Source organism: Arachis stenosperma, chromosome 2 (assembly GCF_014773155.1).
Source record: "Arachis stenosperma cultivar V10309 chromosome 2, arast.V10309.gnm1.PFL2, whole genome shotgun sequence".
Classification (NCBI taxonomy): Eukaryota; Viridiplantae; Streptophyta; class Magnoliopsida; order Fabales; family Fabaceae; genus Arachis; species Arachis stenosperma.
Genome location: NC_080378.1, coordinates 6,707,976 through 6,724,103, shown reverse-complemented (window position 1 = coordinate 6,724,103; position 16,128 = coordinate 6,707,976). Strand labels below are relative to the sequence as shown.

Genomic DNA, 16,128 nt, shown 5'->3' with positions numbered 1-16,128 from the left:
TGCTTAAGAGGGAATTCGAGCTAAATGACCTCGTCCTGAGGCGGAACGATATCGGCCTACCGACCCCCGGAGAAGGCAAGCTAGCGGCGAACTGGGAAGGCCCCTACAGAGTCAAAAAATTGATGGGAAAAGGAGCCTTCAAGTTAGAAAGGCTTGACGGCAAAGAAGTTCCGAGAACATGGAATGCGGACAACCTGAGAAGATTCTACTCCTAGAGGATGACTCGACAAACCGACCAATCAAGCTAAGTAGTTAATTTGCAAATTTAAATTTTGAACTTTTCGTAGTAATCCATGAGTCCTTTATGCGATTACCGAATAAGATATACTTGTGCAAATTTTCTTTCGTATATTGTTCCTTTTCCTTTTTTCCTAGGCAAATCACCCCACCACAACCCGACGACAACGCGCGGCCCCGGGATTGATCACCCCGGGAGCCCGTCAACCATCGCGGTTGAAAACGGCCACGCCAAAGGCCACGACCTACTAGTATAAGCGACGACCATAAACCAACAACGGTTAATAAAGACAATAATACGACCAGACGAATAAGAAAAAGTCTATCACGACAACTCGAGAAAACGACTTAAAAGGTCATTGTTCACAAGCCCAAAATAAAACGGCTAAAATCAAATTATCCACAAGCCAAAACGGCTAAGACTAAAATTGTTCACAAGCCAAAACAAAACGGCAACATTACAAATGTTAATCATAAAGTTCATTTCTTAGGAACGTCAACAATCTTGCCGTCCTTAATGACCTTAAAAACGCTGATTGCCGACGTGTCGAACTCGGGGGCGACAATCTTAACTTGAGCTTTGAGGGCCTCCTCGGTAGCCAAAATCGCACCATTGCCCTGTTTGACAACATCTTTATACTTCGCCTTCCATGTTGCCAGTTCGGCCTCCACGGCCTGCTTTTCTTTCTCGACTTCGGCCACACGCTTCTGCGCCGCGCCGACCTGGCTCTCCAAAGCCATTTCGCGCTCGACCAAACGTTCAACCGTCGCGTCCGACTCTTTCTGTTTTTTCTCAGCGGTTGTGGCCTTCTGTTCGGCGGCAGTAGCCTTCTGCTCGGCAGCGGTAGTTTTCTTCTCGGCGGCGTCCAGTTTTTTCGAAGATTGAGTCAATTGCTCCCGAAGGGTCTCAACTTCACTTTTTAGCTCATTATTTGCCTTCCCGGCAGAATCCAACCTCCTGCGGAGAGACTCCATCCCGGACAGCTCGAACTCGGCCTTCCGAGCTATGACTGCGCCGCGCAGGAGAGTGCGATACATCCACCTCGCCTGCCCGGCAAGGGATGATTCATGGAAATACTCCTCAGTGCCGGGAATCAGCTGGGAGTCTATGAAGTTCCCAGCGTCAAAATTCCTTTCCATGACAGTAAGGACACCCTCAGGGCTAGACGACGCCGTGGAGGCCTTCCTTTTTCTCTTCAGGGTGGGGACCTCTTCCACCTCTTCATCAACATCCGAATTAGGCACAGAACTCCCAGTGCCGATGACCTCGCGAAACGGGGAAGCATGAACCGCCTGGTCACCTTCGACCCCAGCGCCTTTAGCCGAGGTACCGGCCTCTGGGACCGATGCCGTGTGCTCGGGAGCATCCTTGTCCTCCGGAGGGGCAGCAGGCTCCCCGGCAGCGGACTTCTCGTTACCTTCCTCCTCGTCACTAGCACCAAGGAAGGTTTGGAACAAGTCAGGAAGACCCGTTACCTCGGTAGACATTTCCACTGTAAAAGAAAGGGAAAGAGAAGGTGAAGCCGGTTAGTCACAACAAACGGTTAATAAAAGCAAGATATAAGACAAGACGAGCACAAGCTTCTCACAAATATAATTACGACCGGACTCCCGGTCACCCATAAGGAGGTGGGGATTCACTTGATTCTTCCCAAAGACTGCCATCAACACCTCGGCGATCTGCTTATCCACCGCCGACATGCCATTATAAGTTACCTTAATAAATGTATTGGACCCTGCCCCGAAACTCCAATAGGTCGGGATGAGCCGTACTCCCTCCGGCGACAACCAGAAGGGATGACGACCTTTGACAGGGCGGACCTTGAAGTATTTGTCCTTGAACCCATGATAAGAATCTTCAAACAGACCAAAAATCCTCCGACCCTGGGCAGACCGGAAAGACATGAACCCCTTTTTGTGCTTCCCCTCCTTCGAAGGGTTCGTAAGGGTGAAAAAGAAGAGAAAAACATCTACGGACACCGGCAGTTCGAGGTACTCACAAACCATCTCGAAACAGCGGATTGAGGCCCAACTGTTCGGATGCAACTGCGACGGCGAAACGGAAATTCGACCTAAAAACGCCATTTGAAAAGCTGAGAACGGAATACGAACTCCGACTTGAGTGAACATGGCCTTGTAGAACCAAATCCAATCGGCGACTTGGCGAGGTTGGAAGTTGATTTCGTACAGACGCTCGTGAGGGGCCGGGACGAAGACGTCATAATTGGCTTCCTCGTCAGTTCCCCCACACAAGTACTCGGCTTGTCGGAACTCGGTGAGCTCCTCCTCGCCCATTTGGTTGGGCAAATCCTTCACGTCTGAAACAACCCAGGCATAAGGATCATACGCCGCGGGGTTAACGGAAGCCCGGGAGACCGTGCGAGCCATACCTACACGGGGGGATCATCCAGTTAGTCTAAGAGATCGGTAGATCGGTTGCCCAGTTCAAGCACACCACTACTCCCCAACTAAGGACAAAACACTAGAGGCGGACAGGGAAAAGCCTACCCTGGAATGGCTCCCCCCTAACACGTATAACCGCCATTGAAAGGCCACACAACAGCAACAGAACCAAATAACATGCACATAAAAATAATGCATAAAAGGGAGGATGATTCGAAAGTTACCTAAATTGATGAAAAGAAGATGAAGTTGCGAGTCTGGAAAAATGCAAGAAGGATGAACAAAGGCACCGCAGCAACACTCTGAAATCTTGTAACAGGGGAGAAGAAGGAGAGGAATGGGAAGTGTGGAAAAACACAGAAACATAAAACCGATCGTTTAAAAACTGCTTCCCCAAAGCGCGAAACACCTGGGGGCAGAATAGTCTTTTCGAACAGGGTTTTCCCACCCCATTATGAGCATTCAATGCTCGGCGCAAGGAACGAAGCGATGAAACGGTTGCTTATGCAACCAAGGGACACGCGCGTTGGGGGCATATCCTTCCCACGAGCGGTTGACCAAACGAGATGCGAGACGACACGCCATTGGTAGCTCCCACGACTACCATTGGCGCGTGGGGGCACTGTTACGGCCTGGCCCAAGGTCCGCACGGGTCGACCCGACCCAAGCTCTACCCGACCCGGCTGCGTGCCCTCCAACCGACCCGGACACGCGTCCTGTACGGCTCACACGCGTCTGCAGGACAACGTCCTTGAGAATATGGGCCTGTCCCCATGAGGGACCCACTACTGACATGTATATAAAGGGAAGATTGGCTCTTCCCACGAGGTACGTCATATCCTTTCACCTCACCATTCTGCCCGCCTGCACATCGCTGACTTGAGCGTCGGAGTGTCTTTGCAGGTGGCACCCCCCCTCATCCTCTCTCCAGGACAAGTGCTCGTTTGCTCAACTAACCCGCAACCAGCGCGCCCAAGGCTAAGGCATCCTCACCCCCTCACTTGCACATCCGACCTGTCCGGAACCCGACAACCGAACAGTTATTATAGACGAAATTTTAGAGGGATTTTTTGTCGGAAAACAAAAAAAAATGAATTAGCATAAATTACAGACGGAAAAGAGAATCCGTCGATAATTCTGTCGAAAGTTTTTTTCGTGGGAAATGGTTACAGACGGAAAATCTGTCTGTAACTAAATAAATAAAATACTGCGTTTTATTAAATTATTACAGACAAATTTTCCGTCTGTAATTTAAAATTTTCCGTCGAAAAATATTGATGTAAACCTAACTTAACCTAATGTCTCGAGCTTCATTCACAATTCACACACGTTCATTCACACTTCACACACGAGCTTCTTCCTCACGAGCTGCTTCTTCTCTGGTCGCACGAGCTTCTTCCGCCGTTGCCGCCGTTCGCATCGCACAATCTCTCTGTCATCCCTTGCGTCGCACGAGCTCCTTCCGCCGCCGCTCTCGTCGCGTCTCCTCCCTTGGTCGCCATCATTGCAGAGCTCCCTCCGCCGCTCTCGTCGCGTCTGCTCCCTTCATCGCCGTCGTCACAGAGCTCTCTCTGCCGCCGCTCTTGTCGCGTTTGCTCCCTTAGTGAATTTCAGGTATAATCTGATTTTGTGATTTTAATGCTTAGGGCTCAATTTTTCTGTGTCAATTTTAGGTTTATCAATTTTTCTTCGCAATTTCTATCTTCTTGTTGCTATTGATGCTGATTGAGTTTGTTGTAGGTTTATCAATTATTTTACTATCAGCGAAGAAAGAGATTTTTTTGTCGGTCATGTCTGCAGCGATTCGTAAAAAACTCAGCCCAACTCGGTGGTTGTTGTTGAATGGCGAAGCTTGATTCAAAGATCGGAATGATAGTTGACTCTGTTGGTAACTTCTTCTCTGGCAAAGACCAGCTTCCCTTGTGTGACCCTGGTAACTTCTTTTAAACCCCAGTGCTATCTTTCTCCTGTCTAATTTGACATAAGACAAAAGTTAATAGGTCCTTTGTTGGATCCATTATGCATTGCTGCAGTTACACTGATATATAAAGTCTGATTCTTTAAATTGCAGCTCTAAATGCAAGTGGTCTTGACAAATTTCTTAAATCAATAGGAAGAAATCCCTCATATGTTGATTTGGAGGTGAGTTAATATTCAGGACATGTCTTGTAGCTTATTTCTCCTCATTAAACTAAATTTTGTTGCTTTATTCTAATTATTTGAATGTGTTTTTGTTTGACAGTTGACTGAACAAAAATTGACAAGAAGGGAAGGTATAAGCTTTTTTTGTTTGAGGTTACTTGCTAAGATTAAAATCTCGCTATCTTTCACTTAAAATTTCTGAAGGTTTTGATAAATTTTACCACCAATAGAAGCAGGAGGCTAATCTGATTCAATCTACTCTTATTGTCAATTATCTCTATTTCCATCTCAATATGTTCCTGTTTTAAATAACATTGTTCATCTTTTGTTGTTTAGGAAGCTTGTAGACAAAATTGCAACTTCTGATTACTATGTGGTTATTCTGGACTTCTTTTATGGTGAACCCTATGATCCTCAAAATACTAATAGACCTTTAGGAGAGTGGCTAAAAGATCATGAAATGGTTAGTTCTTTTTAATGATTCAACATTATTCTTTGTCCATAACTTTCTTTATTGTTATTATTACAATAAAGTGGACTAAGGGTTTCAATATTGAAGATGTGGTAATTATTCTTACCTTGATTATGATATATTTAATTTTATTGTAATTCTTTCTTGCCATCGTTTATGGTGCATTTGCAGAATCTTCCATACATCTTTTTCTATTAGACAGACACGACTTCATTCCTTTTTGTTATTATATTAACGGTTGCAAGTCCAAAATTACAATGCTTGCCTTGACATGCTTTAAATTTGCATTACATGAACTCTTGTGAAAGAGTGGGATATCTTGTACCAATTTCTCTTTTAGTCAGTTGTTCTCTCATTAGCATGTAACCCGATAATTTTTTTTTATGTTCTGATTTGTAGGTTGGGGAAGATGTCGTAGGAGAACTAATCAAGTCGATGCAAAAAATTGGCTTGGATATGCGAGTTTCAGCTCTAGTCAGTACCACTAACCTCTCTTCAGGATTGATTAATAATTTTTAATATATGGACTTGAGAATGATGGTTTCAAGTTTGTGTTTGATAAAAAGTTTGGACTAATAAAGCTGTACACCAGACTAACTCGGTGATTTTGCATTAGGTTAATGATACCATTGGAACACTAGCTGGAGGAAGATTCTACAATCAGGATGTCATTGCTGCTGTGATCCTTGGTACAGGGACAAATGCAGCATATGTGGAACGTGCAAATGCTATTCCAAAATGGCATGGCCCTCTCCCGAAATCAGGAGACATGGTAAGTAGGTTATACTATTTATGACTGTCATTGTCTTGCATGTTAGAAATATCTTTACTTTACTGTCATACTAGAGCTAGCGTCACCATTTGTTGGTATAAAGCATGTTCTGATTACATGTAAATACTGCAGGTTATAAACATGGAGTGGGGTAATTTCCGATCCTCACATCTTCCTCTAACAGAATATGATGTAGCTCTAGATGCTGAGAGCTTAAACCCTGGAGAGCAGGTCAAGATCATCACGTTATAGTCATTGGTTTAAAGCTTTAACCAGCATGTGTAATTTTGTAATATTCTTCCACTATTGTTCACAGATATTTGAGAAGTTGATTTCTGGTATGTATTTGGGGGACATTGTAAAGAGAGCTTTATTGAAGATGGCTGAAAAAGCTGATTTTTTTTGGAGATACAGTTCCCCCCAAGTTGAGAGTTCCTTTCATACTCAGGTATGCATGCTAGTTAATTATACTCAAGTATTACAAGAAGCTGTGCTGCCTCTCTTGCAGTGAGATTTGCAAATCATGGGCACCCCATTATGGTGGTTTCAACTGATCCTGCTCACTCCTTAAGCGACTCTTTTGCTCAGGTACCTAACGAGACCAAAAAAAATCTCTTGATTGTTTAGTTTAGTAGTTCTTCAATATGGATAAAACTTCAGAAGTGTAATGCTACAATCTCTTGATGTGAATAACACAGAATGATGGAGATGGAGAATGAGGACGAAAATCATTATCTTGCATCGACATGAGCACCACCCAGCCGAAAGGCGCTCTCTACGCCCGCCACATGTCCTCCACAACTTCCATTCCCCATAGATAGCCCCATCTCTTCATCATTCTGAAACACTATATATACATAGCTACTGAATTAATCAAATTAAAGGTCGGAACTTGGAAGGAAGATGGATCACAGCGCGGATGCTCAACGCACGGATCTCATGACGATAATGCGATTCGTGTTGAACGAGCAGTCGAAGCACCCTGTCTCTCGCGGTGACTTCTCCATTCTGCTGAGCCACATTGTTCTTGGCTGCAAGTTTGTGTGCTCTGCTGTCAGCAAGGCTGGTCTTGCAAAGCTTATTGGACTCGCCGGAGACACCAACGTTCAGGGCGAAGAGCAAAAGAAGCTCGATGTGCTTTCCAATGATGTATTCGTCAAGGCTTTGGTTAGCAGCGGCCGCACGGTAAATCATCCTCAACCACCTTATAACAACACATACACTCATCTCTTTCTCTTCAATCTTTATGATTTTTCTTTGCAGAGCATCTTGGTGTCTGAAGAAAATGAGCAAGCAATTATCGTCGAGCCTTCCAAGCGTGGAAAGTTAGTTAATAATCATAATTAATTCTTGTTTATTACTAATTGCCTCATTGCTGAATCTTATATTGCTTACATGTTGCAGATACTGTGTTGTTTTTGACCCGCTGGATGGTTCCTCCAACATTGATTGTGGTGTTTCTATTGGCACGGTAGGTAGGCTAATTAATTGTAATTTGAAGTTTCATACTTTGTCAAATACTTGAAATTGCATCCATGAGGAAGGTTCCAGGAACCACGAGAGTTTGAGCCCCCAAACTAATCAATTTCTGAAAATCACAAGAATCATGAAAGGTATTAGGAAGGCCTTAATTGTACTAATAAGCATGTTATAGCAAATTAATTATAATCATGACCTGATGAAACAAAGTATATATAGCTAGATTAATCTAAGATAAGCAATTTAAATGTAAGTATTTGTCATCATGCACAGAAACTTAATCATGGTAGATTAATTTGTATTCTAGTGCCACGAGAGTTTATTTAGTCATTATATATCTTTTGTTTTTTCCCTTTGTATTTTGCAGATTGGAGCGATCTTCTCGAACCTGAGGATTTGGAACTTAACAAACAGATGAGTGAATTGGGTCTCCTTCTTTCCTTTCACACAACCAAGGAGGTTGAATTGCAACTAGTTATATTATTTCTTGCAATTTCTAATAATTGATGATACATACATTCTTTTTTTGTCACTATTTCAGTTTTTGTTCTACATATATATACTTTTTCCTCTCTTTTTTGGCAGTTGGCAGTTGGGTGAATCTTTTAATTTTACATATTATTTTCATGTTTAGTTTAGCATGCATATGTTACTGATAAAATACATATGTTTAATTCAGATTTATGTTGCTTGTCTACTTATTACCCTACCTTTATTTGATGTTTCTGTTCCTTATCAATAGAAAGAAAATTTGTGTCAAGCTTGTGACTAAATACTCATTTTGGTCCTTGAGATTCACGCGATTACTCATTTTGGTCCTTGAAATTCAAAATTACCTATACTGGTCCTTCATATTTAAGTTTAGGCACCAATGTGGTCCCTTAACTCTTTCCAGTGATGACTAAGCAAACGGAGTGCTCAGATGACACCCTTCCTGCCACACTGGATGATGGGTAAATGACGTCGTTTATCCTTGGCACCCAAACAAGTTAGAAATATTGTCGTTTTGTATATAAAGGGGGAAGAAACGATGGAGACCCAAAATAAAGTATTCATCTTCTTCTTTTCCTCTACTATTCTTCGTTTCTAACTTGTTTGGACGCCAAAGGTAAACGATGTCGTTTACTCATCATTTAGCGTGGCAGGGAGGGTGCAATCTCAGCACTTCGTTTGCCTAGTCATCGTCGAAAAGAATTGAGGGACCATATTGGTGCCCGGATTTGAATCTGGAGGACCAACATAGGTAATTTTAAATTTCAAGGACCAAAATGAATAATAGCGCGAATCTCAGGGACCAAAACGGGAATTTAGTCCAAGCTTGTGGAGAAAGTGACAATCTTCTAAACTGTGATACATGCACTTAGTCTTACCATCACAAGTATTTAGTTCCACCAATTAAAGGTCCCATTCCAGACAACTAGAGGTGCCCTGAATGTGTAAGTGCTTATGCTTCATAATATATAATAATAGAATTATGGTTTATTAGCCTATGCTTGTTCACAATACTCCTTTTCTTTTCTTCAAATTTTTAGGTTAGCCCACTCAATGATATTGATAAATAGTAAATACATACCTGGTTGTAAAATTTCTTATATAATTTGAGTAATTAATTCTCATATATTTGATTTGATTAGTAGGATTCAGATAATATACTAGTCATTCCCTTAAGATTGGTTGCTAATTGTTTATTAGATTTTAGAATGCTGATATTTAATAATATACATCAATTAATTAAATAATACTATTATAAATTGCAATGTCAAAGTAACTATTAATAGGTATAAGAAATCATGCTCAGATTCATCTGGTGCTGAATCTGCTTTCGAGATTAATGCTCAGGTATAAGTATAGAACATATTATTTTATATATATTCCATGATAGCCATAATTACCATTATATTAATTAAATTACATTATATTTTACAATATTACCAGCAAGAAGCAGAAAAATTATATGCCAAAATTAGTAACATGCAGAATAACAACAGATAATTAATTAAGTTGAACTATTTTGTGGTACAAGAAAATTTGAAGGGATTAAAATTTCAAGGCTTTTAGTATATATATATATATATATATATATATATATATATATATATATATATATATATATATATATATATTATGAAAAGAAAATTGATGATGTGAAGGAATATCATGTGAACAAATGCTTATTTTTTGGGGACTGTGTTTTTTATATGATTGGTACAGGGGTGTTGATGATGAGTAGGAATATCATGTGATGAAATGGAAAGAGCTTCCATATGATGAACGCTATTGGGAGTTTGAGATAGATATTTCAGCATTTCAACCAGAAATAGAAAGATTTAATAAATTTCGGTCTAGATTCAGCAAATTTATCTCCATGAAGTAAAGAAGCAGTGTTAAGGATGATGTTAAATTAAAGAATTAGAATATGTAAATTTCAGTCTAGATCCAGCAAACTTGACTCCTACATGTCTCTTTTTATATTTCTTGATTTGGTTACAGAATTACAATGTTTTAATTTGTTTATGACTTGCTTGTTTATAGTATTTTTTTTAGTTTGATAATACGATGAATGTTTCTTTTTTGAAATATTATAAATATTTGAATACAAATTAGATAAAAATTTGTATTAAATTTATATTTATTTTGTATGAAAACAAGTTTATTTTGTAATTGGAAAAATAAAAAAATCTATTTTTTCTTACTGACGGATTTACAGACGAATTTTCTGTCTGTATTCAGAGTGTGAGATGATTTTCCAAGGTTCAAATTACAGATGAAAAATCTGTCTGTAATTACAAACGAAAAATCCGTCGAAAAATCTGTCTGTAATTACAGACGAAAAATCTGTCGAAAAATCCGTCTGTAATTACAGACAAAAAATCCGTCAGAAAATCCGTCTGTAATTACAGACGAAAAATTCGTCTGTAATTACTGACGAAAAATCCTTCGAAAACTTCGTCGTCTTTCGGAAAACCCGCACGTCTCCACAATGCACTAGCGGGGAGCGGGATCATAGTAGGAGACAGCCTTTCTGTATTAATCATCTAAAAAGCATGTCCATGGCCAGACCGGACTGACCAGTTCAATCGAAAAACTGGTAAACCAAACTTTTAACTCCGGATTAAATGTCTGACCGCTTGTGCTATTGATCCGTGAAGAATCAGTCTAACCCAGATTGAACTGGTCAAATTCGGATTGAAATGAATCTGTTAACCCGACTAGGTCAATGTAACCCGCGCGCCTCAACAGTACACCAGCGGAGAGCGGGATCATAGTAAGAGACAACCTTTCTATATTAATCACGCAAAAAGCATGTCCATGGATCGAAGGGACCTTCCAAAACTAGAGCACCAGCCATCCACTAGGCTAATGTCTTTTAATTAAATTATATGCTAAAATTATATCTATACTAAAAAGCAATACCTTGTGTTTACAAAACACTTGTCATCTTCAAAAAAATTATAATTATATCATATTAAAGTAATTATATTATAAAATATTATTTTTGTTCTTCGATAAATATTATTGTATTTATTTATTTTTATAATTTAATTTTAATATATTAATATTATAAAATATTTTACACAATTATTTTATTATATCTCTTCTTTTAAATGATTATTTATACAATTAATATATAAGATAATTATTTTTATTAACGTAGCGTTATTAATATACTTGTGAAGACATATATTTTAAATTTTAATTTTGATTTTAATTTATTTTTATAATTTTATTATTTTTATTTAATTATGACCGGATCAACCGAGTGAATCAGTGATTCATCGGTTGAACCAATAATCCAATAACCCAGTAGTATGACCAGATTAATTACCAGTTCGGTTCTGATAACTATGCTTTTTTGTTTTCCGTCTCTTTTCCGTTTTATATATTGACTTGATTTCACACAATATTCTTTCATTCTAAATTAAAAAAAAAAAACATATATATATATATATATATATATATATATATATATATATATATATATATCTTAATGGTAACAGTATTTTAAAAACTTAACTTCTCCTATGATGGTGATGAATCAGAAAATAAGTTTCTTGTTTTTAAGAAATAAATTTAGGATACATGCACAGTTAAATAAATATATATAATTGTTTACTATTAATAATTAATTATAGATGATGTATGAGAGTGATGGTAAATATTGAACGTTTCTCTTCATATAATGTATGTTGTATTAACGATTTTTGAATGTATATGAGCTGTAGTATAGATGAGACTACCACTTTTTTTCATTGGAATATTTATTTTTTTAATATGGTAGTGTCCATCATCAGACTTTTCTAAAATTACAGAATACTCTACCTATAGTAAATTAAGAATTTTTTTTTGAATATTTACTAGATATGTTGATAAATGAACCAGCAGTTATCAATACTCAATTTATTTCACAAAACTATTGCTTGACTAATTGAAATACATATCATACATTACAATAAAAACGTTGTGTATCATCGAATTTATTAATAGAAAAACAAAAATAATTTACCAGTAATTATTTATTGTAAGATTTTTCATGAAATCTAATCTGATAGTATAAACTTTACTGATAACTATTTATCGTCAGATTTTATTATCTGTCGATAACTTGCGGTGGTTTAGCGGCACAATTAGTTTTTTATGTTACGAATATCTAATGTTAGTTACTAATGGATTTTTTTATAGTAACTTTGAAGCCAAACTATTTTAATTTGTTCCCGCATTATTATTGCCAGATTTTTCTCTCAGGAAATCCGACAACAAGTTCATCAACTTGTGTTTTTTTTTTATGAAATTAATGGTCAAATTCTAAATTTTTATTTAAATTTATTTTTTTACATAATTAGTAGTCAAATTCTAAAATTGAAGCCAAATATGTCAAATTATCAAGTGTACAAATAAAAAAAAAAGTCAAATAACAGAGGATATGATACAATCAAATAATGTATAAAAATCCTGATAGTCATTGTCATAATTGTCGGCATCGTCCCACTGGTCCTATTACTGAGGCAGCGGCCAAGGCGATAATATTTGTGTGCCTCCAGCAGCGTCGCTGCCACCAGCAGTGCCGCTACTACCATCGCGCATCTGACATTCGTATGGCGCCATGTGGCGTTCCATCCGCTGAAACTGCTCTAGCTCCCGCCTCCGCTCCAGCCTGAGGTCATTTTTGTTTTTCATGTGTGGAAGGATCGCCTGATACCTCTCCTCAGACTCTCACAGCTGCGGAGCCTATTGGTGAAGGCTCTGAGTGAGGAGCAGCACCTGCTCCCTCAAATCGGCGCCATCCTCGGGATCGACAGGCCCATTGGTAGCAGAGGAGGATGAATGTCTCAATGTGGATGTGCGGAGGTTGTCAGCAAAAAATGATCCCATTCTATAAACACGATTTTTGTACGGCTCAGATGTGGCCTCGTTTCTAACCATGTCAGGATCGACGACTGATGCAGCGGAGTTATTGCCATCGTCTCCAGTAGGCTGAGATTGATCCAATCTTTGCGTGTAGAGCTCCTGCGTAACATACATTTTATGATTATGGTTGTAGTTAATTGAAAACTTTTTATTACATGATGTTTACTCACATAATGATCCGCGGCCCACTGATCAGCAAATCTCTCCTTGTTCTCCTTAAAGGTGTGAGTATACTTGAAGGACTTCGCCATCGTCACATCATGATCTAACGACTTAGACTATATATTTTGAAACCACAAGTTAAGTTAAGTAAGAATAACATTATATTTAGACTAAACGAACTTAACTTAATTCTTAATGAAACAAGTCACATACCAGCCTGGCCTTTGTTTTCATGAAAGTCGCTGACCCACCGATATATTTCGACGATCTGGTCGATGCCCTGCTAGTTCTGTTTGTGAGACGGCAATGCTTGAACCCACTACAAGGGAACCGGGAAATAGAGGCGGTTTTTTGGGGAATTGTGGTAATTTAATTAAAACCACCGCTATTTCCTGTATTAATTTTTAAAAAAAATTGCGGCAATTATAAATCGCCACAATTCTGATAGGTGCTTTTTAAAAAAATGCGGTGGTTTTCAACCCTCCGCAATCATCTACATGATATTTAAAAAAATAATTGCTAGAATACAATATATTGTACCTTTTTTTTACTATAACTTATTTTCTTTATGTCATAATTGATTAAACTTAAGATACGTGTATAAAAGAGGACTAAATAGATAAAATCATAATTTTGTATAATTAGAAAAAAACTAATTGATAACACCAATAGAAGAAAATAATTTGGTTGTAATAAACAGGAAACAGAGAACACAAACTCGAACAAGACACTTCTTCCTTAAAATGAACATAAACTTGATTACAATGATGATTTTACATTAGGTGGTAGGTTTGATATAAGGTATCCCTTGTATTGGGAGGCACCAAACTCGAACAAGACACCTAAGAAAAAATAAAATGTCAGCAAAGGACTACTTTCATAAATACTAATTTACTAAAGCAATCTATAACCTACAAGCCACAAAATATAAAGCTTTGCTAGTAAAGTAATTTAGGTTAGGGAACATGCAATACTAGCAAGTGAATTTCATAAACAAACTGTAGATACTGAAAGGAATACCAGATCTATCAAGTGACCTTACACATACAAGGAAAGAAGATTAGAAAATTCCATTGCACCAGCTCATACAACACTTTACAGAAAGAATTTAAGATGGATATGATAATTTGTAGTGAGATATTCGATAACAATTTGTAAATATCAATTGGGAAGATGTAACTTCATTAAAAATTCCAAAGCTTCAAGAGTTTCTAATGAAAAAGTCTAATACACACCATAAAAGACCATCTAATTCTTGTAATTGAACATGGATATTAAGAACCAACCAAGAACACACTAGCAAGAAATAGAAATGGCTGATAAAGAATTAGATGATTGCGGGCAGTGCAGTGACCCATCATCAGTCTCCCAATAGGCGTACAGTGCTTTGTTAATGTCCGGGCAGGGCCAAATGGTGAGATGGTTGCGATGCTCACGTACGTCCTCCAACATCTACTGAAGTCACGTAGCCATTCGATAGTCGAAGATCTTCTTGATCATGAGATCGTAATTCTTGTCTTATATAAATTTCTCCCGTAGAAATAATATTAAGTACGAGTTAATCAAAATTAAATACATAATTAAACAAAATAGAATATATAAACTAACTAAGGCTTGAATATGTTGAGTTTTTACCGCCCACTTCTGAAACCATTGCTCTCTAGTCTCAGTTGGGATCTTCTTGAAGCTCGACCATCGTGGTCGTATATCAGCTTGATGACATTAGTAAACTCATGTGTACATGCATTGTTTTTTAGCGCAAACCTATCAATGGAAAACATACGATTAGTAGTTTACTAAAAAGTTATTTGAAGCAATCTATAAACTTCAATTATATTTATATTTTTTATAAATTTTGGCAAAGTTTCATCTGTGACTAGAATGCGCCAAAAACTCTATCTATCAACAATTTACTTAAACAACAACATCTATGAACAATCAACAAACAATAATCAAGAATCAAGCAGTAACATCCATCAATCAACAATAAGCAGTTCAATTAATTAAGATTAGTAGTTTCATTTATATGGCGTTATATAACTTAAGCAGCAACATCCATCAATAATCAAGAATTCTCAAACACTTTCAATAGTTCAAAGATACTAACCTAAATCGAACCTATCTTAATAACCTAAATCCATTAAAACTAGAAAATTGGCTGTAACTAAATTAATCAAACTAACTAAAATGGTTGCATGTAAAATACTTAAAATAGTACTCACGCCGTCAAACCATCAAGTCAGATCATCATCCGTACGATGGAAGGTGGTGGAGAGGCATCTAGCTTGGATCCGTGAGAGGATTCTAGCACTGCAGTGTCTGCCACTGGAAGCATCGTCGTCGAGATAGTGTGCTACTGAGCAGAGGAGGTGGTGGAGGATTCCACTCTGATGAAGCAAACGGATGACTTCTTCGTTATGGGGATGGAGCAGTAGTAGGAGCCACATAGTTAGGGTTAGAGACCATCATGAATGGCTGGTCCTATACACCCATTTCCTGTGATGTCACAGGAGTAGTCAAAGTAGAGGAGGAGGACGACTGAGAAGTCCCAGGGGTACCAGTAGAATCCCTCCCTCTACCACGACCACGAGGTTAATCTGTGACACCTCTACCTCTCGTCATGTCTGCAAAGAACATATTAATTAACACTAATCACAAAAACAATGTAATAGCAAAGATAAAATTCATAGACACTTTAAATCACATAAATTAACAAATACAACACAAATCTTGTGTACATTTATATTATTTGAAAATTTTTTAGCATAACTCTCCTATAGTTGGACATATATCCACTTTTACTATTTTCACAAATTCAACCAACCTCAATCATAAATTAAAACTTAAAAATAGCCACAATATATAAAAAAATAACTTAATCAGTTAACTAATTAGTTGAGTTCCTAACTACTTAGGTGTTTTAATTTGTTCATCATCAAACCAATAACTTAATCAACAATACCTTAAAAAATATTTTAATTAGAATCAAAACCAAATAACGAACACAAAATTATAATAACAAATCAGAACCAAAATAACGAATACAAAATTATAA

General features: G+C 38.0%; 1 protein-coding gene and 1 pseudogene across 3 annotated transcripts; both read left to right on the top strand.

Annotated features, from left to right (window-relative positions):
- Window positions 1-4,482: 4,482 nt before the first annotated feature.
- On the top strand, window positions 4,483-6,776 carry LOC130962447 (hexokinase-1-like; annotated as a pseudogene).
- On the top strand, window positions 6,507-10,052 carry LOC130960856 (fructose-1,6-bisphosphatase, cytosolic-like). 3 transcript variants are annotated; one of them, XM_057886350.1, is made up of 5 exons: window positions 6,507-6,614; window positions 6,725-7,211; window positions 7,290-7,351; window positions 7,431-7,497; window positions 7,873-10,052. In XM_057886350.1, the coding sequence occupies exons 2-5, from the start codon at window positions 6,930-6,932 to the stop codon at window positions 7,921-7,923; spliced, it is 462 nt and encodes a 153-aa protein (XP_057742333.1). In that variant the 5' UTR covers window positions 6,507-6,614; window positions 6,725-6,929; the 3' UTR covers window positions 7,924-10,052. The 3 variants fall into 3 exon arrangements, 2 of the variants coding, with proteins under 2 accessions (XP_057742333.1, XP_057742332.1); XR_009079285.1 differs by lacking the exon at window positions 6,507-6,614 and having other exon boundaries at window positions 6,681-7,211; window positions 7,873-9,344; window positions 9,717-10,052; XM_057886349.1 differs by lacking the exon at window positions 6,507-6,614 and having other exon boundaries at window positions 6,681-7,211; window positions 7,873-7,964; window positions 9,717-10,052.
- Window positions 10,053-16,128: the final 6,076 nt, after the last annotated feature.